Source organism: Mobula hypostoma, chromosome 4, assembly GCF_963921235.1.
Source record: "Mobula hypostoma chromosome 4, sMobHyp1.1, whole genome shotgun sequence".
NCBI classification, from domain to species: domain Eukaryota; kingdom Metazoa; phylum Chordata; class Chondrichthyes; order Myliobatiformes; family Myliobatidae; genus Mobula; species Mobula hypostoma.
The window spans coordinates 23,478,765-23,506,460 of NC_086100.1; the positions used below are offsets into that span (position 1 = coordinate 23,478,765).

Sequence of the window (27,696 nt, forward strand, 5' to 3'; positions counted from 1 at the left end):
CTTTAAGCACTGGAATCTGGTCTGACTGGGGCAGTGCAATTGCTGCTTGATTGCTCAGTGAAGTAGCCTAGAAAGGCACTTAGACCAACCTGGACAGCACCCTATAGGCCACTTTGTCCAAGCTATAGTGAATGAAATCTCACTGGCTCTCCACTTGGCCTTGGATCCCCTGGACAATACCAGTACCTATGTCGAGCTGCGGTTTATTGACTTCAGCTCAGTGTTAGCTATGTGGCTAACTGTGTGGCTAGGCACAGCTCAAACCCCATCTATGAATTTGCCATTGACATAATCATAGTTGGCAGAATTTCAGATGGTGAGAAGGAGGTGTACAGGAGCGAGATAGATCAACTGGTTTAATGGTGTCACAATAGCAACCTTGCACTCAGAGTCAGTAAGACCAAGGAATTGAGTATGGACTTTAAGAATGGGAAGCCGATGGACACGCTTGTCATTATCTGGGGATCAGCAGTGGAAAGGCTGAGCAGTTTCAAGTCCGAGTGTCAATGTCTCTGTAGATCTATCCTGGGCCCAAGATATTGATCCAGCTACAAGGAAGACACAACAGCAGCTATATTTCATGAGGAGTTTGAGGAGATTTGGGTATGTCAGCAAAAACTCACAAATTTCTTCAGGTGCACTGTGGAGAGCATTCTTACTGGTTGCGTTACTGTCAGGTGTGGAGGGCAACTGCAGAGGATTGGAAAAAGCTGCAGAAAATTGCAAACTTAGCCAATTCCATCATGAGCACTAGCCTCCCCAGCATTGGGGACACTTTCAAAAGACGGTGCATCAAAATCATCATTAAAGACCTCCGTCACCCAGGACATGCCTCTTCTCATTTCTACTATCAAGGAGGTGGAGGAGCCTGAAGACACACGCTCAACGTTTTAGAAACAGCATCTACCCAACTGCCATCAGATTTCTAAATGGACAACAAACCCATGTACACTACCTCACTATTCTTTCCTTTTTCTGCTGTCTTTTTGCATTAGTTAGTTTTTGTTTTTGTTCTTGCCGTATTGCAATGTACTGCTGCCACAAAACTAATTTAACGACATATGCCACTGATATTAAACCTGATTCTGATTCTATATGTACTGGTTGCCACAATAAGCTGAAAGGTGATCCAACCTCTATCTACTGCCATGCTCCAGACAAATCTGTGATATTAGAGGTCAGCCACATCAAGTCTGTCCTGGCATCAGAGCCTGGTACCAGGCTATGAGTACTGATGCACAGGACCCTGAGGGGACAGGCCAAGCTGTTTACCCTGGCTGTTTTGAAAGAGCTGTTCCTGGCTATTCTAGACACTGCTACGTCCTCTCTATGTGAATCATCCTGCAAAAGATTGACATGCATGCTCTAGTGAACTCAGAGTAGCTGTCTTGCTTGCCTGCGGTAATGTGTCCATTTTCCTGAACAGAGGCATGGCCATTGACAGAGTAAAGCTGATTAGAAGGTTCGAGTCAGAGTGATAACTTAAACAGATGGACAACTGTTGCCCTTATTGAAGATCAATTGTCCATCTCAGTGCATCACAGGGATGGATGACTGATCACAGTGGTTCCTCAGAACATCGTCCTAAAGAAAACCGTCTTCATCTGCTTCAGCATGGTAACATCATGGTTAGCACAATGCTGTACAGTACCAGTAACCCGCATTCAATTCCTGCCTCTATCTGTAAGGAGTTTGTAGGTTTCCTCCATGACCCCATGGGTTTCCTCCAGGTGCTCTGCTTTCCTCCCACAGTTCAAAAGCGTACAGGTTGGTAGGGTAATTGATGATTAGGCTAGCTTTAAATCAGGAATTGTTGGGTGACGTGGCTCAAAAAGCCGGGAGGGCCTATTCTGTGTTATACCTCAATAAACAAATAAATAAATCAAATACTTCCTTCCAATCATAATGCCAGATGTAGAGATATTCTGTAGTTGCATGCAATACAATTCCTCAGCAAATGAAGCAGCCCATCTCTACATGTGCCAAGACCACGTGTTCAAGTATGGTCAAATAATGGCAAATAGCATTTATGACAATACCATTCAGTTGATATTCATCTTTTGGGTAAGTTGCCGTGGAAAATACAGAAATAACTTAGAAATGTCAAAACTTTAAAAACATAAATCAGAAAAAATGGGATTGAGGTAGGCTCTTATTTTGGTCTGAGTGCTACTTATAAAAGGATCATTTTGCAGATATAATTGCTTTTAAGTCTGTGTGGTGAGTGTTCAGCCAAATCTATCCATTAGACAGTTATAGTTCGTTATTCTCAAGGGATTGTTCTAAATGTCACCAGATACCTACTGAATATGAGGGAAGTAGAAAAACAGGTGAATGGTTTGTCATGTTGTTGAAGTCATCTATTGGCATTCATCAACCATGGGACTGAGTTCAAGAGCCGTGAGGTAATGTTACAGCTACATAAGACCTTGGACAGACCCCACTTGGATACTGTGTTCAGTTCTGGTCAACACACTACAAGAAAGATGTGGATACTATAGAGAGAGTGCAGAGGAGGTTTGCAAGGATGCTGCCTAGATTGGGGATCATATCTTATAAGAATAGGTTGAGTGAACTTGGCCTTTTCTCCTTGGAGCGACGGAGGGTGAGGTGTGACCTGATAGAGCAGTATAAGATGATGAAAGGCATTGATCATGTAGATGGCCAGGAGGCTTTTTCCCCAGGGCTGAAATAGCTAACACAAGGGGGTGTAGTTTTAAGGTGCTTGGAAGTAGGTACAGAGGGGATGTCAGGGGTAAGTTTTTCACATGGGGAGTGGGAGGTGCGTGGAATGTACTGCCAGTGGCGGTGGTGGAAGCAGATACTATAGGGTATTTTAAGAGCCTCTTAGATAAGTACATGGAGCTTAAAAAAATGGAGGGCTATGCGGTAGGGAAATTCTAGGCAGTTTCTAGAGTAGGTTACACCATTGTGGGCTGAAGGACCTGTAATGTGCTGTAGATTTCTGTGTTCTATGTTCTAAACAATTTTTAGCCCCAGACTCTCAACCCACTGACCAAATACAACTGTAAATTTCTGCTGTAGTTAATTGAAAGCAACCATCTGTTACTCTGCTGTCACTCGTCTTGCCTGCATTGCTACAACTTGTGCTGTTTATCTGGCTGCCTTTTGCACTGTTGGGTTAGAGTTGGAATGCATTAAATGGAAGTTGACTCACAATATTGACACCAAGGTTTGGGTGCATTCCTTTCTGCTTGTGAATGAGAACAGAGAGAAGACTTAATGGAAATGCATTAGCCATTTTTTTCCTTTTAGGGAACACCTCCAACTTCATTTTTTTTCTCTACTTAAAGCCCACACAGGCAGTGAGCAATAGCAGCTGAGAGAGTCCAGACTTTGGGAATTCTTGGCTCTATACCAGTTAGGGTCCTGTCTTTATATTCTGTAATCATGCAGCAAGAAGAAAAGAGACGTTGAACTGGTCCTGTTTCTGAAAGAAGAGATGTGCCTTCCTCCTGTAGCTCTGCAAATCAGGCACACGTGAGTTACTGTTGCAATGTAGGGAATTTGAGAAACTAATCAGTACATGGCAAGATCCAATGGATAGGTGAGATGGCAAAATTGAATGAGAGAGCTTCCTGTGTTGTTCCTCATGAAATGGTACCATGGGGTATTAGAAACCAATCCAATGGATATTAGTTTGATATCTTTCTTAAACAAGATACTTCTTAGAGTGCAGCAGCCCCTCAACGCTGAACTGAAACATTGCCTTAAGAATCAATGTAATCTCTCAGTTATCACAGTCAGAAGCAGAAGAGTAATGACTGACCTAGACCTGTGACTATCTGCACAATCCTGCCCAGTTGTATATTGTTTCTATCCTCTTGGCACATCTTTAAAGCACGTCGCAAGTTTTGGATGTCTCAGTTGTATTTTGTGCTGGATGTGAGCATGTGCACTGAGCGAGATTGTTTGAAGCTTAGGCGTGGAATAATAGATGAATTCCAGGTTCCCAAATATGTTTGGTCATCTAACCAGCATGAGAAATTGTTGTACAGCCTTAAAGCTGGTATCCTCTGCACCCAAAGACACAGCAAGGCTGGCTCCCCTGCAAATGATTGCTATTAATTTGCGAGCATTCAGATATGTTTATCTTTGTCCTTGAGCAGCATAATGAGCAGAGTATTGATGCTGATCACTGCTTTGCAAGAGCTGTCAGGTGGATCCAGATGAGAGGGGGTAGTGGTGAGAAACCAGCGGAGGAAGGGAGGTGGGACCAGCATCAGAGGTGGGAGGTGATAGTGGAAAGTTACAAAGGGCTGAAAGTGGAGCCCGATAGGAGAGGAATCTGGAACATAGAGGAAGGGAGGAGGTGAGAAGTTGCTCTCACTTTTGGGGACTCTTCGGTTCATGTTCTGTATTTTATTTGTTTACATTTTATATTGTTTGCATGATTTGTTCCTTTTTCACACATTGGGACTTTGTGTGGGTCTTTTGTGGAGTTTATTGTGTTTTCTTTTGAGTCTACCTGCAAGAAGATTAATCTCAAAGATTTTTATGGTACGCATTGATTTTAACCCAGTGAGATGAGTGTGTGGGTGATGGGCAGATGGAGGGGGTGGGGGTTAAGAGACTTTGTGATGAATGCTAGGTGGTTCAGGAGAAGAGAGAAAAGGAACAGAGAAGCGGCAAACAAACCTCCTCCACAGAGAGAGTTAGGAGCACCAAGTTTCCAGGAGTGAGCAAAATGGACAATCTCACTTGAACATAGAACATAGAAGAGTACAGCACAGTACAGGCCCTTCGGCCCACAATGTTGTGCCGACCCTCAAACCCTGCCTCCCATATACCTTAGATTCCTCCATATACCTGTCTAGTAGTCTCTTCAACTTCACTAGTGTATCTGCCTCCACCACTGACTCAGGCAGTGCATTCCACGCACCAACCACTCTCTGAGTAAAAAACCTTCCTCTAATATCCCCCTTGAACTTCCCACCCCTTAGCTTAAAGCCATGTCCTCTTGTATTGAGCAGTGGTGCCCTGGGGAAGAGGCGCTGGCTATCCACTCTATCTATTCCTCTTATTATCTTGTATACCTCTATCATGTCTCCTTTCATCCTCCTTCTCTCCAAAGAGTAAAGCCCTAGCTCCCTTAATCTCTGATCATAATGCATACTTTCTAAACCAGACAAGACAGCATCTTGGTAAATCTCCTCTGTACCCCTTCCAATGCTTCCACATCCTTCCTATAGTGAGGTGACCAGAACTGGACACAGTACTCCAAGTGTGGCCTAACCAGAGTTTTATAGAGCTGCATCATTACATCGCGACTCTTAAACTCTATCCTTCGACTTATGAAAGCTAATACCCCATAAGCTTTCTTAACTATCCTATCCACCTGTGAGGCAACTTTCAGGGATCTGTGGACATGTACCCCGAGATCCCTCTGCTCCTCCACACTACCAAGTATCCTGCCATTTACTTGGTACTCTGCCTTGGAGTTTGTCCTTCCAAAGTGTACCACCTCACACTTCTCCGTGTTCAACTCCATCTGCCACTTCTCAACCCACTTCTGCATCCTATCACTGTCTCTCTGCAATCTTTGACAATCCTCTACACTATCTACAACAGCACCAACCTTTGTGTCGTCTGCAAACTTGCCAACCCACCCTTCTACCCCCACATCCAGGTCGTTAATAAAAATCACGAGAAGTAGAGGTCCTGGAACAGATCCTTGTGTGACACCACTAGTCACAATCCTTCAATCTGAATGTACTCCCTCCACCACCACCCTCTGCCTTCTGCAGGCAAGCCAATTCTGAATCCACCTGGCCAAACTTCCCTGGATCCCATGCCTTCTAACTTTCTGAATAAGCCTACCGTGTGGAACCTTGTCAAATGCCTTACTAAAATCCATATAGATCACATCCACTGCACTACCCTCATCTATATGCCTGGTCACCTCCTCAAAGAACTCTATCAGGCTTGTTAGACACGATCTGCCCTTCACAAAGCCATGCTGACTGTCCCTGATCAAACCATGATTCTCTAAATGCCTATAGATCCTATCTCTAAGAATCTTTTCCAACAGCTTTTCCACCACAGACGTAAGGCTCACTGGTCTATAATTACCTGGACTATCCCTACTACCTTTTTTGAACAAGGGAACAACATCCGCCTCCCTCCAATCCTCCGGTACCATTCCCGTGGACAGCGAGGATATAAAGATCCTAGCCAGAGGCTCAGCAATCTCTTCTCTCACCTCATGGAGCAGCCTGGGGAATATTCCGTCAGGCCCTGGGGACTTATCTGTCCTAATGTATTTTAACAACTCTAACACCTCCTCTCCCTTAATATCAACATGCTCCAGAACATCAACCTCACTCATATTGTCCTCACCATCATCAAGTTCCCTCTCATTGGTGAATACCGAAGAGAAGTATTCATTGAGGACCTCACTCACTTCCGCAGCCTCCAGGCACATCTTCCCACCTTTATCTCTAATCGGTCCTACCTTCACTCCTGTCATCCTTTTTTTCTTCACATAATTGAAGAATGCCTTGGGGTTTTCCTTTACCCTACTCGCCAAGGCCTTCTCATGCCCACTTCTTGCTCTTCTCAGCCCCTTCTTAAGCTTTCTTGCTTCCCTATATTCCTCAATAGACCCATCTGATCCTTGCTTCCTAAACCTCATGTATGCTGCCTTCTTCCACCTGACTAGATTTTCCACCTCACTTGTCACCCATGGTTCCTTCACCTTACCATTCTTTATCTTCCTCACTGGGACAAATTTATCCCTTACATCCCGCAAGAGATCTCTAAACATCGACCACATGTCCATAGTATATTTCCCTGCAAAAACATCATCCCAATTCACACCCGCAAGTTCTAGCCTTATAGCCTCATAATTTACCTTTCCCCAATTAAAAATTTTGCTGTCCTCTTTGATTCTATCCTTTTCCATGTTAATTATAAAGGCCAGTTCTCATCACGTATGAAATGCCAGTAGTGTTATTACTGCTTATTTTTTTAACTTGTATCGTAAATGCATCTTATTATTTGTTAGTTTATTTGTATTACTATTACTTTATGTGTTATGTGTGTGAGTTATATGTACTGTGTTTTAGGTCTGGGGGAATGCTGTCTCATTTGGCGATATGCATGACTACAAACTTGGATTTGGCACTGCAGGAGCTGGAGAATTATTTTACTTGGCTGTTACCCTTACATTTATTTGTAGTTTTCATACTTTGCAAGTCTGCAATGTGAATTGAATTGGAGCTTGCTTATAACAAGTTGATCTAGTGACAGAATTGGGAAGCAGCAGCCAATCGTATTGCAAGATGTAAATTAGATTATTTATTCAGAGATACAGCACGGTTACAGGCCTTTTTGGTCCAACAATCCCACACTGCCTAATTATACCCGTGTGACCAACTAACCTACTAATCCAGAGGTCTTTGGAATGTGGGAGGAAAACCGAACCCACATGATCACAGGGAGAACGTACAAACCCCTTACAGATAAAGGCAGAAATTGAACCCGGGTCGCAGGCAGTGCGGTATCACTTTGCTGACTGCTGTGCGACTGTGCTGCCCTGGTTCGTTATTGTCACATATATCAAGGTGCAATGTAAAACTGGTCTTCAATACCATCCATACATAGAAAACCTTCAGCACAATACAAGCCCTTCGGCCCACAATGCCGTGCCGAATATGTACTTAGTTTACAAATTCCCTAGGGTTACCCATAGCCCTTTATTTGTCTAAGCTACATAATTCAAGACCCCATACAGATCAATTTATTATCAAAATAAAATATGTGTTCACTGATATCTTTCATCTCTCACACTGAGGTATACACCTGTCTTAAGCAAAATTCAATTTTACCGGTGCCTAAGAAGAACACAGTAACTCACCTCAATGACTATTGTCCAGTAGTACTTACATCCACTGTGATGAAGTGCTTTGAGAGGTCAGTGATGAAACATGTCAACTCCTGCCTGAGAAACGACTTGGATCTGCTCCAATTTGCATACTGGCAGCAGATACCATCTCATTCAATCCTGGAACATCTGGACAGCAGAGATGCATACATCAGGGTACTCTTTATCAACTACAGCTTGATATTCAACACTATCATCTCTTCAATACCAATCAATAAGTTTCAAGATCTTGGCTTTAATACCTCCCTGTGCAATTGGATCGTTGATTTCCGCACTTGGAGACCCAGTCAGTTTGGATTTGCAACAACATCACCTCCACAATCACCATCAGCCCAGCTGCGCCACAAGGCGGTGAGCTTAGCTACCTGCTCTTCATGCTTTTTACTTATGACTGTGAGGCTAAGCACAGATCCAATGCCATATTTAAGCTACATTCACAACACGCTAGAAGAACTCAGCAGGTCGGGCAGCATCCATGGAAATGATCAGTCAACGTTTCGGGCTGGAACCCTTCGTCAGAACTGAAGAGAGAAGGGGCAGAGGCCCTATAAAGAAGGTGGGGGGATGGTATGAACATTGAATTCTCCAACTTCCGGTAATTCCCTCCCCTCCCTTCCCCCATCCCAGTTTCACTCTGCCCCTCCCCCAGCTGTCTATCACCTCCCTCATGGTTCTGACTCCTTCTACTACCCATTGTGTTTTCCCCTATTCCTTCTTCACCTTTCCCGCCTATCCCCTCCCTGCTTCCCCTCCCCCACCCCTTTATCTTTCCCCTTACGGGTTTTTCACCTGGAACCTACCAGCCTTCTCCTTCCCACCCTCCCCCCACCTTCTTTATAGGGCCTCTGCCCCTTCCCTCTTCAGTCCTGACGAAGGGTTCCGGCCCGAAACGTTGACTGATCATTTCCACGGATGCTGCCTGACCTGCTGAGTTCCTCCAGCGTGTTGTGAGTGTTGCTTTGACCCCAGCACCTGCAGAGTATTTTGTGTTTGCCATATTTAAGCTTGCTGACAACACCACTGTCATTGGCTGAATCGAAGGTGGTGACAAATCAGCATAGAAGGGATATTGAGAACCTGGCCGAGCGGTACCACAACAACAACCTCTCACTCAATGTCAGCAAGACCAAGGAGCTGATTATTGCCTGCAGGAGGATGAAACTGGAAGTCCATGAGCCAATCCTCATCGGGAGATCGGAGGTGCAGAGGATCAGCAACTTTAAAATTCCCCTGTGTTGTCATTTCAGAGGAACAATTTCGAAGAAAGCACAACAGCACCTCCACTCCCTTAGAGGTTTGCAAAGATGTGGCATGACATCTGAAACTTTGACAAAATTCTACAGATGTGTGGTGGAGAGTATATTGACTGGTTGCATCACAGCCTGGTATGGAAACACTGATGCTCTTGAATGAAAAATCCTACAGAAAATAGTGGATATGGCCCAGTCCATTACAGGTAAAACCCACCCCACCGTTGAGCACATCTATACGGAGTGCTGTTGCAGGAGAGCAGCATGCATCATCAAGGACCCCCAGCTCCCCGACAGCGCTCTCTTCTCACTGCTGATATTAAGGAAGAAGGTACAGGAGCCTCAGGATTCACACCTCCAGGTTCATTATCAGTTATTACCCCTTAACCACATCAGGCTTTTGAACCAGAGGAATAACTTTACTCAATTTCACTCACCTGAACACTGAACTGTTCCCACAACCTATGGACTCAATTTCAAGGACTATTCATCTCATGTTCTTGATATTTATTGCTTTTTTAAACTTTGTATTTGTACATTTTGTTGTCCTTCGCAGATTGGTGTTTTGCCCGTTCTGTTGGGTGGGGTCTTTCACTGATTCTATTGTGATTCTTGGATTTGTACAAAAAAACACAGTAGAATCATGTAAGCCTGCAAGAAGACAAATTTCAAGGTAGTATATGGTGACATGCAAGTACATTGATGATGAATTTTCTTTGAACTTTGAACACTTCCGGTAGCGCTCATGGAGTGAAGTCGCGTTCTTGACTCGCTCCATTACCTCTGAGTTTTTTCTCTCTATGGTCAGCTATACTTTAATTAACTATTAAGGCATCAATTTTTACAATACTTTGAATTAAACTGAATTCTCTGACAATTGGATGGAACTTAGATCTGCTATGTCTAAGAACGGGAAAGACGGCAAGGATGGTAAACCTCCGGTTAAACCGAAAGCTACGGATCTCCCTCCGACTGAATCACCGGTGACTTTGGAAGCTATATCGGAGTTAATTCAGAGGGAAATTTCAACCTCTGTTAGGGAGATGATTCGTACATAAATTATGGGCTTTGTTAAAGACCTGATTCATACGGAAATCTCAACTAAGTTCCAGAAAATTGCCGATTTAATTGATAAGATGCAAACATGTATTGCGGAACATCAGTCGGCTATATCTGGTCTTCAAAAATCCGCGCAACAAAGTGAGCTTAAGATGGGGAAAGTCGAAGAAACGATTAATGTAATGAAGAAGAAACTTGACTTTTTGACTTTTAAAAACTCTGACTTGGAATCTAGAATGCGACGGCAGAATTTACGAATGATTGGCGTCAGGGAAGCCGTGGAAGCTAACAACCCTATGAAATATTTCTCCCAACTTTTAAAAGATGCATTCCCTACTGTATTTCCTGACCAACCACCGCTACTGGATCGTGTTCACAGAATCCCATCATACTCGTCTAGGTCAGATAGACCTAGGCATGTTATCTTACGTTTTCATTACTTTCAAGATAAGGAGAGACTGTTTCGATTCGCTCGATCTAAAGGTTTCATTGATTTTTCGGATCTTAAGTTCCGATTCGTGGAAGATTTCAGTAAACCAATCTGGGACCAACGGGTCCGTTACAGATCCGTGATGTCGGAATTCTATAAGATGGATTTAAGACCAGCGCTGCTGTACCCTGCACGTCTAAGGATTCGCATGTTAGATGGAGCTCTTCGTTTTTTTGATTCTCCATCGGATGCCCAGAGCTATCTGGATCAACTTTCATCTTCAACATCTTAATTGCCTTTTTTTAATTTTCTCCGTTGATCGGAGGCTGTGAATTGGTTGGTTTTAACTTTTCTGTGCCCTATTTGGGCAGAAAAGTTTACTTTCGATTTCTTAATATGGCTGCTAAACTTTCTTTTTAACTGCGTCATTTCTTTCTTTTCCCAGGGGATTCTGGGTGGTTACTTCCCTTTTGTCATTTTACGTATTTCCTGTGCGGCCTTAAATTTTGTAGTTTTTTTTAAATTTTATTCTGTTTTGCTTTTTATAATCATTTTATGTTAATAATCCTATTTTTTTTGTTGCTGTGTCTATTCATGAGTTTGAGGTTTATTGTGGTTTTTTTTAATATATACTTTCCGGCTTTTGTTCTGTTCTGTGTGTATTTTAATTGAGTTAACTTTTTTTTACTTATTTTTTTTACTGTTTTACAATTAGCTGATCCTTTTCATATTTATACCTTTTTTTTAGGGAGCGTATACCGGAAGTCATGGGGGTAGTTTTAGCGCTTGCTTCTTTCTGGCGGGTCTGCTTTAGATTTCGCCTTGGGGTCCTGGGGTGGGGGGCGGTGGGAGGGGCTTCACGTTTTAGTTTGTTTCTCTTTGGGCTATATACATTATTGAAGTATTGGTTACGTCCTTTTCCCCGGTATCTTTTGTATGTTCTGTTTCCTCTCCGGGTCTGTGGGTCGCGCCTATTGTCAATCCTCTTTGTTATGGGTTGACTTTAGGATTTATGGAGTCTATTATTAATTTTGTCTCCTGGAATACTAATGGTCTTAATCATCCTATTAAAAGGAAAAAAGTTTTTAAAGTGTTCCGGAGACTTAAAGCACAAATTTTATTTTTACAAGAGACCCATGTACGGAGGGGGGACAGACTACGTTTTTTCAAATTTTGGAAGGGACAACAATTTCATTCGAACTCCAATGCTAAGATTCGAGGCGTCTCTATCTTTATAGACTCCTCAGTTACTTTTATACAACAGGATATTATCTCTGATCCGAATGGTAGATTTTTATTGGTTAGTGGTTTATTATTTAATAAAAAAGTAGTTTTGGTTAATGTTTATGCTCCTAATATGGATTGTCCGGAATTTTATAAATCATTGTTTGATCAGTTTCCGAATTTGAACGAGTTTTCATTGATTTGGGGCGGAGATCTTAATACCTGTTTATCTCCAGCTTTGGACCGTTCGGCTCCTTTACGGACTTTACCTAATAAATCTGCAAATTTGATTAATTTTTTCCTTTCTGATTCTGGGTCGACGGACATTTGGCGTTTTCTGCATCCTCAGGAAAAAGATTTTTCCTTCTTTTCACATGTTCATCATTCCTATTCAAGAATTGATTATTTTTTCATTGATTCTCGTCTCATTTCTTCAGTGATTAAATGTGATTATGATTCTATAACCATTTCGGATCATGCTCCACTTAAGCTTTCTATTAAAATTATGGCCAATATACCAAACAATAGACAATGGCGTTTTAATTCGCTGTTGCTTCAGGACTCGGACTTTGTTAATTTTATGAATGAACAGATTGAGCTTTTTTTTACAATTAACCATACAGAAGATATTTCGGTTAACACTCTTTGGGACACTTTTAAAGCCTATATTCGGGGTCAGATTATTTCGTATTCCGTTGCTTTGAGGAGGAAACAGAAGCAGGAGGAGATGGTAATTGTGGACAAGATTAAAGAAATTGATAAGAAATATGTTATGGCTCCTTCTGAGGAGCTATACAAACAAAGAACTGAACTTCAAATGGAACACAGTTTACTACTCTCGTCCTCGATTGTAAACCAATTAAAGAAAACAAGAAGTGATTTTTATGTTCACAGTGATAAAATTGGCAAGCTGCTGGCTAATCAATTGAAATCTAATTATGTTAAATCTCAAATCAATCAGATTTATAACCAAAATGATCGATTGATATTGGATCATGTGGGGATTAATCAAACCTTTTGTGATTTTTATTCTTCTTTATACCAATCAGAGTCTCCTCGAGATTCTAAATATATGAATGATTTTTTAGATAAGTTAGACTTCCCTCTGATTTCACAGGATATGTCTTCTTTATTAGATACTTCCATTACAATGGATGAGATTAAGAATGTTATTTTTTCTATGAATCTGGGGAAAGCTCCTGGCCCTGATGGGTTTACCGTTGAATTTTATAAATGTTTTGCTTCTTTATTGATTCCTTGGCTCTATAAGGTTTTTGAGGCTTCTTTGAAACTTGGTAAACTTCCGGAATCTTTTAATAGAGCATCAATTTCTTTAATACTAAAGAAGGATAAAGACCCTGCTCAATGTGCATCTTATAGACCAATATCTTTATTAAATGTTGATTCTAAAGTTTTTTCTAAGTTATTAGCAAATAGACTAGAAAAAGTACTTCCTTCTATTATTTCGGAAGACCAAACGGGTTTTATTAAAGGTCGTTACTCTTTTTATAATATTCGTACATTGTTAAATATCGTTTATACTCCCTCACAAAATGTTCCTGAGTGTGTTATTTCTTTAGATGCCGAGAAAGCTTTTGATAGAGTAGAATGGCCTTATTTATTTAAGGTGCTTGAAATGTTTAATTTTAGCTTGAAATTTATATCCTGGATTAAACTGTTATATTACTCCCCTGTAGCCTCGGTTCGTACTAACTCCTTAAACTCACCTTTTTTTCCTCTCTTTCGTGGTACTCGACAAGGCTGTCCTCTTAGTCCCCTATTATTTGATATTGCATTAGAACCTCTTGCAATTGCTATTCGAGAATCTTTAAATATTACTGGGATAACTCGGGGATTAAAGTCCCATAAATTATCACTCTATGCTGATGATTTACTTTTATATATTTCTAATCCTGAGAGATCCATTCCTGCTGTTTTAGAGTTATTAGCACAATTTGGTCTTTTCTCAGGTTATAAATTAAATCTTAGTAAGAGTGAACTTTTTCCGATTAATAAACATCTTCCCTTATATTATAAATTTCCATTTAAATTGATTAATAATTACTTTTCATATCTTGGGATTAAAATTACTTGTAAACATAAAGATTTATTTAAGACTAACTTTTTACCATTAATAGACCATATTACTCAACTTTCATCTAAATGGTTTCCCTTATATTTAACTTTGATTGGTCGTATTAATGCAGTTAAGATGTTTTTTTTGCCAAAATTTTTATATGTGTTTCAGGCATTACCAATTTTCGTTCCTAAATCTTTTTTTGATAAAGTTGACTCTAAAATTTCTTCATTTATTTGGCAGAACAAGAATCCGAGACTGGGTAAAATACATTTACAGAAAGCTAAGAGAGATGGAGGTTTAGCATTACCTAACTTTAGATTTTATTATTGGGCTATTAATATTCGACATATGAAATTTTGGTTACTTGATCGGGACATACTATTTATTCCTAAATGGGTAGCATTGGAATTACAATCTGTTCAGGGTTATACACTTGGTTCTATTTTAGGTTCCTCTCTTCCTTTTGATTCGAAACGTCTTAAGCAGGTCTCTAACCCGATAGTTAAATATGCTTTGCGCATTTGGTTTCAATTCAGAAAATTTTTTGATCTTAATCAATTCGGGTTAGCGATTCCTATTTTAGGTAACATATTTTTTCCTCCCTCTTTTACGGATCGCGCTTTTCAAACTTGGAAGACTAAGGGTATTTTACGGTTTTTGGATTTATTTTTAGATGGTTCCCTTATGTCTTTTGAACAATTATCTAACAAATATAACTTATCCAGAATATTATTTAATTCATTCATTTATTGAGTTACAGCGCGGCGTTGTCCGTTCTGGCCCTTCGTGCTGTGCTGCCCAGCAACCCCCCATTTAACCTGAGTCTAATTATGGGACAATTTATATTGACCAACCGCCAGGCTGTTGAACTGTGGGAGGAAAATGGAGCACCCGGAGAAATCCGATGCAGTCAAGTGGAGAAAGTACAAACTCCTTACAGTCAGCGATAGGAAGTGAACCCGGTCGTTGGTACTGTAAAGCATTGTGCTAACCACTACGCTACCATGCTGCCCAAGTGATACGGTTCAGCGGAAGTGCATTGCTGGTACACAGATGCAAGGTCACAGTGAGGTACATCGTGCGGTGAAGTGTCCAGCTTGCTGTACTGGCAGCACACAAAATGCTGGAGGAACTCAGCAGGCTGATGCGTGATGCTGCCTGGCTTGCTGAGTTCCTCCAGCATGTTGTGTGTGTTGCTTTGGATTTCCAGCATCTGCAGATTTTCTGATGTTTGCTGTACTGGGAATCCATTCGGCCACCCTGGTGTCCTTGAACTTGCTGGTGTCGGCTTTCAGGCATTAGTATCATCTCCCCAATGGGAGGTTGGAGAAGAGAAAACATCCAGATGGGTGGAGTCTTTAATTATGTTGGCTGCTTTCCTGAAACAGCTGAGCAGACAGAGTCCATGGAGGGGTAGTCCGTTTCTGTGAGATGCTGATCTATGTTCACAGCTCTCTAGTTTCTTGCTGTTTTGGACAGAGCAGTTACTCTGGCAAGCTGTGATACATCCAGATAGGATGCTTTTTACAGTGCGTCGATAAAATATATCAAGGGTTGAAGGAGACTTGCCAGTTTCATTAGTCTCCTGATGAGGTCGAAGAACATGTAAGTGTTTTTTTTTGGCTGTGGCATCAACATCATTGCTCCAGAGTAGGTTATTGGTGGTGTTCACTCCTCAGAAGTTGAAGCTGTCAACCCTCTTGACACCAGCCCTGATGATGTAAACCAGAGCACGATGTAATCAGACCCCTTTCCTGAAGTCAATTACCAGCTCGTTCGCTGACACTGAGGGAAAGATTGTCGTCTTGACACTACGTCACAAAGCTCTCTATCTCATTCCTGTACTCCAACTCATCATTATTTGAGATACAGCCCGCCGCGATGGTGTCAGCTGTCATCTGCAAACTTGTATGTGGAGTTAGAGCACACTCTAGCCTTGCAATCATGAGTGTATAGACCCTCAAGGGTGGCAAACCTATGGCACACATGCCCAAGCTGGGACACACACAAATTTCTGTTGGCACAAGGTACGTAGTGCCAGTGCTCGGTTCTTTAAACGCCACCCAGAGTAAAAAGATGCATTATAATTATTGCTGGTGAACGCAGCAGGCCAGGCAGCATCTCTAGGAAGAGGTACAGTCGACGTTTTGGGCCGAGACCCTTCGTCAGGACCTGCTGCCTGGCCTGCTGCGTTCACCAGCAACTTTTATGTGTGTTGCTTGAATTTCCAGCGTCTGCAGATTTCTTCGTGTTTACATTATAATTATGTTTACTGCTAAATGAAGCAGTGAATTATAGTTCACAATATCTGAGCAGTGAGATGTTTTTCCAAGAAATATGGCGGCTTAGTGCCAACTTAGTTGCAAGAGTATATGATGTTGGATGATTTGAAAATCCCTCACAGTCACATTTCTTATGAGGTACAATACTATTTAGAAATTATATTGTTTTCAATTGCCTTTATAAGAGATTAATAATAATTTTTGAGCAGGGTTTCTAAAAATGCTTCATGTATAATCAATCTCTCTTTGCTGTACTTTTATCATTTGTAAACCACTGAATACATGTAAATAAGCAATAGGACCCACCTTTCTTAAAATAGTCCTTAATTATTATTACTAATTCATTAATCAGCGATCATCTCTAATCAAGATTGTCATGGTATGTGAGAGGATTTTTTTTATAGAAGATTATCATCAATTTGGGCACTTGCTCTCAAGAAGGTTCGACACCCTGGTAGAGTGGGGGATTGGGTACGCAACCTAGTTGGGCACTGTTGTTGAGAATAATCGTGACAAAGATGTTGCTGCCTATCCTTTTAGATTGTAACCTGTTGGTCAGGAAGTTAAGGATCCAGTTGCAAAGGGGTGTGAAAGTCTTTACAGTAATTTGTATCCAGGATCAAACCAGGCTGACAAAGCTGAACCATGTTTTGTTTATCTTTCTTTGCTGTCTAACAGCAGTGTTACTCACTGTAATGAAATCTGCTCAAGAAGAATGTGATCATTGCTCAAATGTTCTTATTGCTACTGGGACTGAAGCATTGATTCCAAATCCAGATGTTTAACATGTGGAAGTCAGAAGGCGGATGAGGGGAGCTCTGTGAAATGACTGCTGGACCTTTAGAATGCGCGTCATTTCTGTCCAAGTACAAAAGCGGAAAATGTTTTTTCCCCACTACACTGATGTTAGCGATACTTGTTCTTGCGAGCTGATTCATGAAAGGGGCCCTTCCCAACTTGACACTTTACATAAGCTGTTTAGTCAGCTGATGGGGCTTCTGAATGACATCAGGAAAGATGCACTGGATTTTCCTGTGAATTAGTTAAAACAGTTTTAAATGAGAAAGGTTGAACTGAGTTAGAAAATATGGTGACAAAGTCATATAGGGTATTAATGCCTTTTTATTTGTGAGAATCAAGAGTTTGCAAAGCTCAGATAATGTGGTGCAAAAGCACCTGTGCTGTTGTATCCAATACAGTCTGGTGATAATTCACCTGTGGAAAATCTTAGTGTTTACCTCTTTGAGCCTGATAGTCATCCTTAACCATCAAAAGATAAATTCAGTAGGTCACTCGCAGTTCTGACATAATCCATCTGAAAGTTCAGCCATGTGATTTGAACCTCTTCTAAACATTTTGTAGCATAGCTTACTTTTTAGTATTTAGTATTTGAACTATGCAGTGCTAAGGTGTCTCATCTTATTTGCCCTGAGAAATCCTGATAACAATGAGGGTGAAGCTTGGGCAAGTACGAACATCTGCAGGACATCAGTCTATGCTCAAAATACTTCTACGACCTTCAACGCAGTCCTTTTTTTTCCCCCCGAGGCTCTTTTTTATTGGAGATAGTATCGACAGGCAGCTTGCAGCTTCTGGGCTTTGGTTTTATCTCGAGCAGCATCTCTCCCCCTTTACAAAGAGCTTTTTGTGGTTGCACTTCATATTCTGAGATGTACAAACCAGTTGGTTGACTGATGTTTGGTGAGAAGTGAAGTTGTACGGGCTAAATCCTGTGGAATATATTCAGTACTGTGCACGCAGCCTTGATGTTGGAGACTGAATTTATTTGAACAGCCGGAGGATGTAATTTGTGCAGCAAAAAGTTACATTTAAGGAGACCTTAAAGTCTTAAAGCCCCACCCAAACATTTGTGCAGTTGCATCTTTCTTATCTGCTTCTAGTTTTAACTAATTACAACTAGTGATTTCATTTTAAGTATCGCTGCACAGGGTGATTTCCTGATGCAGAATTAGTGGATTGCTGGCACAAAGGGGAGCGTGCTTTTGGGTTGGCTGGGCTTGCCAGAACAAGGACAGGCAGTTCCAGAATGCAGCGGTGGCAAGATAATTCTTTGATAAGTCTGAATAGATTCCTGAGGCCTGCGTATTATAAAATGCATAAATTGAGACCTTGAAATTTTCAGGCAGCTGCCAGTGACATTATAAATGTATGAAGGAGGACCCTGAGATTTAGTCATTGTTGGCATGTTTGCTCTGCCTTTGTACTTAAAAAAAAATATTGTCTGCAATCCTCTTTCATAGCTTGTCTATATATAGTTGGCATGTGATTCTAAAGTTCAGGGTTCAAAATTTATTGTCAAATTTATTATCAGGCAGTCACAAAACAGAGAAATACAATAGGATTCGTGAAAAACCACATGCAGCAAAGACTGTCACAGATCCAATGTGCAAGAGAGGAGGAATAGGAGCAAAAAATAAACAAATAACACATGAAACATGACCGGCAGAGTCAGTGAAAGCGAGTCCACAGCCACAGAGCCAGACCAGTGCTGAAGCGAGTGAAGCCGGTCCAGGAGCCCGGTGGCTGCAGGGCAACAACTGCTTCTGAACCTGGCGACGTGGAATCAAAACTCCTGCTCCTGCCAGCTGACGATGGTAGCGAGAAGAGAGGGAGATGGGTCAAACGCAGGCAGATGGCACTGAACACCTGTTCCTTTCCGCTGTCAGCCTCGATTTAAAGGCTCGACGTTTTAAAGGGCATGGAATAATGGAGCCGAGCACGTGTTTGCCTTCCACTGTCAAGCTTCGACAAGGCATCCACCCCTAGTGATGGCCGCCCTGGCCATACCTGCACACTCAAGAGTAGGGTTGTCAACTGTCCCATATTAGCCAGGACATCCCGTATATTGGGCTAAATTGGTTTGTCCCATATGGGACCCCTCTTGTCCTGTATTTCCCCTGCTAAGGTACAGCATTCCTATGAAACCTTTCATGCCAAAATGGCGGAAAGCGAAGAAGCAATTGCCATTAATTTATATGGGAAAATTTTTTGAGCATTCCCAGACCCAAAAAATAACCTACCGAATCATACCAAATAACACATAAAACCTAAAATAACTCTAACATATAGTAAAAGTAGGAATGATATAAATACACAGCCTATATAAAGTAGAAATAATATATGTACAGTGTAGTTTCACTGAACAGAATCGCCAAAACCGATTTGTAGAAAAAAATTGGCACATACACGCATGCACACGTCATGTATGCACACACCACGCATGCGCACACAGGTGCCCGCGCAAGGCTTCATGGTCATGGTAGTCTTTCTCGGGTAAATACAAGTGTCCCGTATTTAACTGCTACTTTTGTCCCTTATTTGGGAGTGAGAAAGTTGGCAACCCTACTCAAGACTCCAGTTCACCAAGTCCCCCAGCAGATCACAAAAGCAACAGTTCATTAGGTAGTTCAAAAGTACATCCCTTAAAGGGAAATTACAAGCTATGGACTGCAGTGATCGCAGTCCAGAAGAAGTGTATCAACCAGAGCATCTGGCAGTTTTGTGAGCTGCCTGCAAAATGTCACTGGTTGGTCACTAGCATAATCTTGAATACTACTTTTCTACCTTTGTGACCTGCTTAATAACAGCAAAGCCTTGTTATTTGGTCATCCTGTGTTATACCATGCAGAGATTAAAGGTGATGAATGTGGGTCATTAATGCTTAATACTCTTGAACAGAATTCAGGCTGGCCAATAAATGCTGGCTTTAGTTGTGATGTCACAATCCTGAAAATTAATATTAAAATATTCTTGACTGATATTTAGCATGCAGTTTTTAAAAGATGAAAATTTAGTAATTTAACCCATTTGCAAATCTACAACAGACTGTTAAATATTGTTTACAAGTCACTAATTTCAGTTGGCAAGTGTATTTGTCCTTCATCGGCAATCCTCTCTCTCATTCCCCCCCCCCACCCGCCCCTATAATTTGTTGTTGGCTGTTAGCTCCCAGAGGAGCATAGGCCATCGATGATGAACTCCTCGGAGGTCAATGTTTCTGTAATCCATTGTATCGACCGTACAGGCGATTGGCCTATACAGCTTCACCAGAGCCCTGTTGGCCAACATTGCCCATTTTCACCTTTCATAATGGGGATGTAGGGTTGGACTTTCAGAGGTTCCCCTGTATATATTACACAATTATTTCCTTCTTGCACTAAAACCTGTCCCAGATTATCTTGATTTATGTTGATAATGTTAGAACTGTAATGTATAATTGTGCTTGTGTACACATGATCCCTCTGTCTGCAGCAACACTGTTGCAAGAAAAAGTTTGTGAACCCTCTGCAGTTACTAGGTTTTCTGCATTAATTCCTCATAAAGCATGGTCTGATCTTCATCTAAGTCACAATAATAGACAAACAGAATCTGCCGTACTATTAACACAAATAATTGTACTTCTCATCATTACTGAGTACGCCATTTAAACAATCACAGTCTAGGTTCAAAAAAATAAGTGAACCTCAGGGGTAATGCCTTCTACACAAACTATCTGGAGTCAGGTGTTCCAGTCAATGAGTTAAGATTGGAGATGTGGCTTTTAGAGGTGCCCTGCCCTTTTTTAAAAAAAACACACAAAGTCAGGTTCTAGCAGAGCCTGTACGTTTCAAGAAAGACCTCTTTATGTAGACCATGCCTTGATCAAAACAACTTTCAGAGGACCTTCGAAGAAGAATTGTAGAGATGCATGAAGCCGGAAAAGGCTACAGAAACATTTTTAATGACCTGAGTGTTCATCACTCCACAGTAAGAGAAATTGTCTCCAAACAGAGGAAACTCATTACTGTTGCTACTCTCATTGAGAGTAAGTGTCCTACAAAAAGCACAACAGGCAATGCTGAAGGAAGGGAAAAGAAATCCAGGGGTAACAGCAAAAGATCAGCAGAGACCTCTGGAACTTGCTAAAGTCTCTGATCATGTGTCCACTATACGAAAGGCACTGAACAAGAATGGTGTTCATGGAAGGACACCACGGAGGAAACCACTGCTCTCCAAAATAAGCATTTCTGCTTGGCTCAAGTTTGCAAAGACCACCTGGATGTTCCACAACACTTCTGAGACAATATTCTGAGGACAGATGAGACAAAAGTTGAACTTTATAGCAGAAATGCACATTGCTATGTTTGGAGGCAAAAGGGCACTGCACACCAACACCAAAACCTCATCCCAACTGTGAAGCATGGCGGAATGAACATCATGGTTTGGGTCTGCTTTGCTGCCTCAGGGCCTGGACAGCTTGCAATCATTGAGGGAACAATGAATTCAAGATTGTATCAAGACCTTTAACAGGAGAATGTCAGGGCAGCAGTCCATCACCTGAAGGTTAATACAAGTTGGATGATAAGGCAATGATCCGAAAGACAAGAGTAAATCAACAACAGAATAGTTTAAAAAGAAAAAAATTAGTCTTTTGAAATAGACAAGCCAAAGTCCAGATCATAACCCAATTGAAATGCTGTGGTATAACCTGAAGAGAGCTGTTCATGCAAGGTATCCCAGAAATATTGATGAACTGAAACAGTTTTATATGGAGGAATGATCTAAAATTCCTCCAAGCTGATGTGCAGGACTGATCAACAGTTACCAGAAAAGTTTGGTCGAAGTTATTGCTGTACAACGGGGTAACACAAGTTACTAAAAACAAAGGTTCAATGCATTTTCCAAGAAATACATGTAATAGTGGATCATTTTCTCAGTGAATAAATGATCAAGTATAATTATTTTTGTGTTAATTAACCGGGTTCTCTTTATCTAGTTTTAGAACCTTCATGAAGATCTGATCATATTTTAGGTCCTGCTTATGCAGAAATAGAGAAAATTCTAAAGGGTTCATAAACTTTCTAGCACCTCTGTAATTAATGTAAATCTGAGGCAACTTCGTCCTGTAGGAGAAGTATTAATTCTACTTTTATCAATGTATGGTTGGCGTAAAATTGCCCCAAATGAAGTGCAAAATAATTAGATTATAGATTGTGTAGGGGCATACAACGTGGAAACAGGACCTTTGTTCAGCATTTTCATGTATGGCCTTTTTCCATTTCTTATCCCTGTCCACGAACCATCTGTCGATCCTCATTCTAGACCAGGGGTTCCCAGCCTTTTTATGCCATGGACCAATACCATTAGGCAGGGGGTCCGTGGACCCCAGATTGGGAACCCCTGCACTTAAACTAGTAACATTTTTTCATTCTGTCCACATTCCTATCAATTACCCCAAATTCTACCTGCTAACAAACCACACAGTGAAAAATCTCTAAGACATAGGAGAAAACTAGAGTACTCAGGGGAAAAGTTTGCCGAACATGCAAACGTTGTGCGTAAGGTCAGGATTGAACCCAGGATGCTGAAAGTATGAGGCAGCAACTCCATTACCTTGTGTGACTGTTTCTTCCCCATCCTCTCCCAACCCAACAGGTACTTTAGTTTCCTCCCTGATGCCAAAGATATGCTAGTTGGCAGGACAATTGGCTTTATAAATTGTTCCTATAATAATTATTGGCTTTTATTATCACCCATACAGAGATACTGTGGGAAAATCTTTTGTTTGTGTGACATCCAGACCAGTCATGCCATATATAAATAGTTGAAGGTCATAGAGTCAAATCACACTGTAGAAAAAAAGTGTAGCAGCTACAAAGAAAATGCAGTGCCGGAGAAAAATGCTGCAAATGTAGGACAATCCATATAGATGCTCGACAGGACAGACTGTAGTTCCAGATATTCATTATAACTATTCTTATTCAATGTACTTGTCATTCAGGAATATCCCAGTGTGACTGTCGGCATATTCATTGAACGACCAACACCCTTTCTTCCAGAGTTTTTGGAAAGACTATTGACCATCGATTATCCGAGAGAGAAGCTTAACTTTTTCATACACAATAAGGTAAGCCTTCTATTGGTAATTGAGTGTATAGTTGTTACACTTCCACCCTTAATTGTATTAAACTCAAAACTCTGTACAATTTCTGCATGCCAATATCTCTGAGGCTCTATCTTAAGCCCAACATATCAATGCAGCTACAAAGAGGGCATGGCAGCAGCTGTGTTTCCTTAGGGGTTTGAGGATATTTGGTATGTCATCAAAGACACTTGCAAATTTCTACAGATGTATTCTAACTGGGTCCATCACCGATCACCGGCTGGTATAGGGGGGCTGGGAGCTACTGCACAGGATCAAAGTAAGCTGCAGAGATTTGTAAACGTAGTTCCATCATGGGCACTAGTCTCTGTAGTATCCAGGACATCTTCAATGAGCGATGCCTTGGAAAGGCAGAATCCATCATTTAGGACCCCCATCACCCAGGAAATGTCTGACTGTAATTCACATTTTTTTCTCTATACTATGTATTGCATTGTACTGTTGCCACAAAGATGACACATTTCACAACTTATGCCAGTGATACCAAATCTGATTCGGAGTTTGTGTTGTGTTCTGTTGAAGGTGATAAAGCTGAGGTTTTCCATCACTAGGAATAGTTTGTCCATACTTTGATGTGTAGCACTTTTAGCTTGAGCATTGACCCAAAATTAACCAGGAGGTTATCACTAACTTCTGGCATCTACAAGTGCAGTATACAAAATTGAGGGGTATAGACTGGGTAAGTGCAAGCAGGCCTTTTCCACTAAGACTATGTGGGACTACAACCAGAGGTCATGGGTTGAGTGAAAGGTGAAAAGTTTAAGAGGAACATGAGGGGAGATGTCTTCACCCAGAGGGTCATGAGAGTATGGAATGATCTGCCAGCACAAGTAGTGCATGGGAGCTCAAGTTCAAAGTTTGAGAAGTTTGGATAGGTAAATGGATGGTAGGGGTATGGAGGACTATGGTGGTCTCAGTGCAGGCCAAAAAGTAGGCAGTTTAAATAGTTTTGGCATGGACTAGATGGGCTGAAGGGCTTGTTCTGTGCATCTCTCTATGACTCTATAAGTGCACAGAAAGATGTGGAAACTGTAAAATTGCTATCCACTTTGCCTATACCTGTAATATTTGCTACATCACTGCATCAACTGGAGACAGAACAATGAAATGCATATCAGAATTTGGCTTATTACCATTAACATAGGTGGGAAATTTGTTGTGTTCTGTCAGCAGTACAGAGCAAGGCATAATAAAAACTATAAGATACATTAAAAAATAAGTTGTGCAGAAGAGAAATAGAGAGGAATAAGTATCACGTGGAGAACTTCAAAATGATTGGGGGGTCTACTATAAATAGTTGGAGACACAGGAGAGTGCAGATGTTGAAAATCTGGATCAACCCACAAAGCAGTTGCAGGAATTCAGTGGATCAGACACACCCATGGTGGGAAATGTTCTGTCAATATTTCAGGTCAAGTCTTTGCATCAGCACTGTCTCTCAGCCAGTCCTGAGGGAAGATCTTGACCCAAAGATTGTCCAAAAAATAATTGGAGGTTGCTTGATCAAGTGTAGGAACTTTTGCTTGCATTATAATTTGTAAATGCTCTCTCTCTGTCATTCAATTTAGAGTCTTATTCCATCAGATTTTAATTATTTTTAAAGTCTTAGAACAAAACTTGAGAAATTTTTTACCAAAGTCTTTATCCCTTTTTATATTTCTGGCCCCGTCTCTTCTTAACATTCTGTACATGATTTGGCTTTGACTTATGATCCTAATTCTTGCTATCCAAGTCTCAACAAAAATTTTTCAATCTGCTTGCTTGAGGAAGATGTACTGTTTTTATACAGGCATCAAATCACCTCTAGAAGGTCAAAACCTGAACAAAATGTTTTTCAATGTATTTTTGCAATGTAAATACCTGCTAAAGGTCTAGCAGCAGTTGTAAGTGCAGTGAAGAAGTAGAACTGCTCTTTTATTACTGACTGGGAAATTAGGCCATTAACTCTATCTGAAGAAATGTGTTCTGCTTTTAGGAAGTTTATCATGAAAAGCATTTACACAAGTTCTGGAAGAAATACAAAGGTAAACTTAAAGTGAAATTTGTCGGGCCAGAGGAAGTCCTGAGCGAAGGAGATGCAAGGAATATGGGAATGTGAGTCACTCCATTCAAATACTCTTGTTTGTAACTGGATGAAGTGCATAGAGAAAAGTTACTCTGAAAATAATTCAGGAAGTATGTAGCTCAGGTGGTGGATGGTTGGGTTGAGTTGTTCTCCGATCTTGGCAATTTACTTGCAAATGTTTTGTCACCATACACAAGATGTCATCAGTGCACTGTTAATTGTGGTGTGTCTTCCAAGTGCTTGGCTTTTATATACTTATCAATCAGCTGATTGGTAATCATTTTGGAAACTCATAGCGCATGCAAAAACGTGGTATGCAAGAAAATTCCTAAATGCATGGTTTTCTGCGAACAGTTTTGTAAACAAACACATAGATATCGATCCTATTTATGAGCTGATGCAGGCAAAATTCCAGACCACAACACATGAAGTTTGCTGTGCAGCCAATCAGCAACAAAACTTCTCCTCACATCACTATTGAGTTACTGAAATGATGAGCAATCAGCTGATTGATAAGTATATAAAGGCCAAACTTTCGGAGGACACACCACAATTAACATCACGCTGATGATGTCTCCTCGTATGGTAATGAAACGTTTGCAAGTAAGTTGCCAAGATCGGAGAACAACTCAACCCAACCATAAGTTACATTACAATTTAGCTCTCTGCTACAATCACCGTCTTATCACCTCAGTAATTCCAAAAGTTTCTATTCAGCTAACTCGCAGTTTCCATGCTGGAGAGGGTATGAACTGTGGAATATTATTGCTCGTTCCCTTGAAGTAAATCACTTAAGTTATTTTATATTTAACCATCAGTTTAGAAATTACACATGGTAACAAAATAATAACGTTTTGAACATTTATAATTCGAGTCACAGAAATCCTGGCATAATTTTCGACCTGCACTCATTTTATTTTTTTGTATCCCGAACACATTTCTCATCTGACATTTTTTAAAGTGTATATTTGTGAGAATTTTATATGATTTATTTGGATTGAAAGTTGGAAATCTGTGCAGAACAAATGTATACAGTGCAACACCCATCCAATGTATTTGTCAGGGATGTGAGAAATAAAAACCCACAAACCATAATAAGCCACATGGAAAGAGAAACAGTTTCAGGTTACAGACTTTGACAAAAATGCCAGAGAAAGAAATTAGCAATAGTTTGCACCAAAGATTGTGGAGGGACTCATGGAACAAAGAGAATATTAGTTCCAGTACCAATGTTTAATCTGGCTCTGCTGGTTATAGGAAGTCCCACTTTCCAGCAAAATTGACAGGACTAAAATTGATGGCATCATCTACCACCTGGCTATGGCTGACAACTGCTGTAGTGCAAATCTTCCTGGACTTTCCAGTATTAGATCTTGGGAATCTACTCAATGAATATTCACCAGTGTAAACGTGCAGCACAGACAGTAACCCCACATGCATAAAAGATATCATCTCTCAAAAGAAAATTACCTGGAGTTATAATTTACTAATTATGTTATTTTCAGTGTTGTAATTATACTTTAGTCAGTTTACGTAAGTGCATGCATGCATTTATAATGTATTTGTTCCATTTTTAATTAAGAACATAATAAGGGTAGGGGTAGGCAATTTGGCCCCTGAAGCCTAACCCACCATTCAATCTGATCATGAGTGATATGCTCCAGGTGTCATCTGTTTTGTCCCTGATAGCTCTCCACTTCCTGATCCATGAAGAAATCTGCCTATCTCCTCTTCAAATTTAACAGGATTTCAGTTTTTGACAAGCTCCAAACTACACTGCAAGTTCATCAATTAGTTGCAATTGATGGCCAGCTTAGATGGCCCAGTGAGCAAAGGGGAAGGTTTTCTCAAGCTGTCAAAACCATTCTGTAACAGTGACAACCTGCCTGCACAAACCTGTGCTGAAAGGCTGGAAGATGAACTCTTCCTTATAGACTACAGTATGGTCCCAGGTACAAGGTGCAATGAGGCTATGAAATACAGCATTACCGCCTCCTGTGCACTGTTGGGAGACTTTGTATTATAGTATTCTCTCCTACCCCCCCCCCACTCCATTCACTCTCTGTCCACACTCTTTCACACTTTCTGTCCATTCCCTTTTCTTGAAAAGCCTTGCTAATCATAAGGTCTGCCCGAGACCAGCTTTAACATGTTGATTGGCGGGCATCCGAGAATAGCAGTCAAGATCATTCTTGCTCAAATCATGGCCATATGTCATGGAGACAGGCCCTTCTGCCCACTGTGTACATACTGGCTATCAAGTACCCATCTGGTTGGTAGGGTCTCATTGGAAGGGCCTGTATCCATGCTGTACCACTCTATGACTCTGACTCTACTCAGATCCTGACCTGAATAATTCCTGGCTAGTTTGGGTGGGCCATGATTTGTGCTGGGAGCCTATTTTGCCCTCTGACTGAAGGATTTAAAGTTTCCAAGATTACTAAGACACAAAGTGAA

The 27,696-nt window shown here is 41.0% G+C and overlaps 1 protein-coding gene across 3 annotated transcripts in view; it reads left to right on the top strand.

Annotated features, from left to right (window-relative positions):
* plod2 (procollagen-lysine, 2-oxoglutarate 5-dioxygenase 2) overlaps nt 1–27,696 on the top strand; it is a 228,934-nt gene that overhangs the window by 143,380 nt on the left and 57,858 nt on the right. For all 3 annotated transcript variants that reach the window (XM_063045397.1, XM_063045398.1, XM_063045401.1), the window contains exons 9-10: nt 23,013–23,138; nt 25,150–25,268. In XM_063045397.1, coding sequence (XP_062901467.1) covers nt 23,013–23,138; nt 25,150–25,268 — 245 coding nt within the window. The remainder of the gene's footprint in view (nt 1–23,012; nt 23,139–25,149; nt 25,269–27,696) is intronic.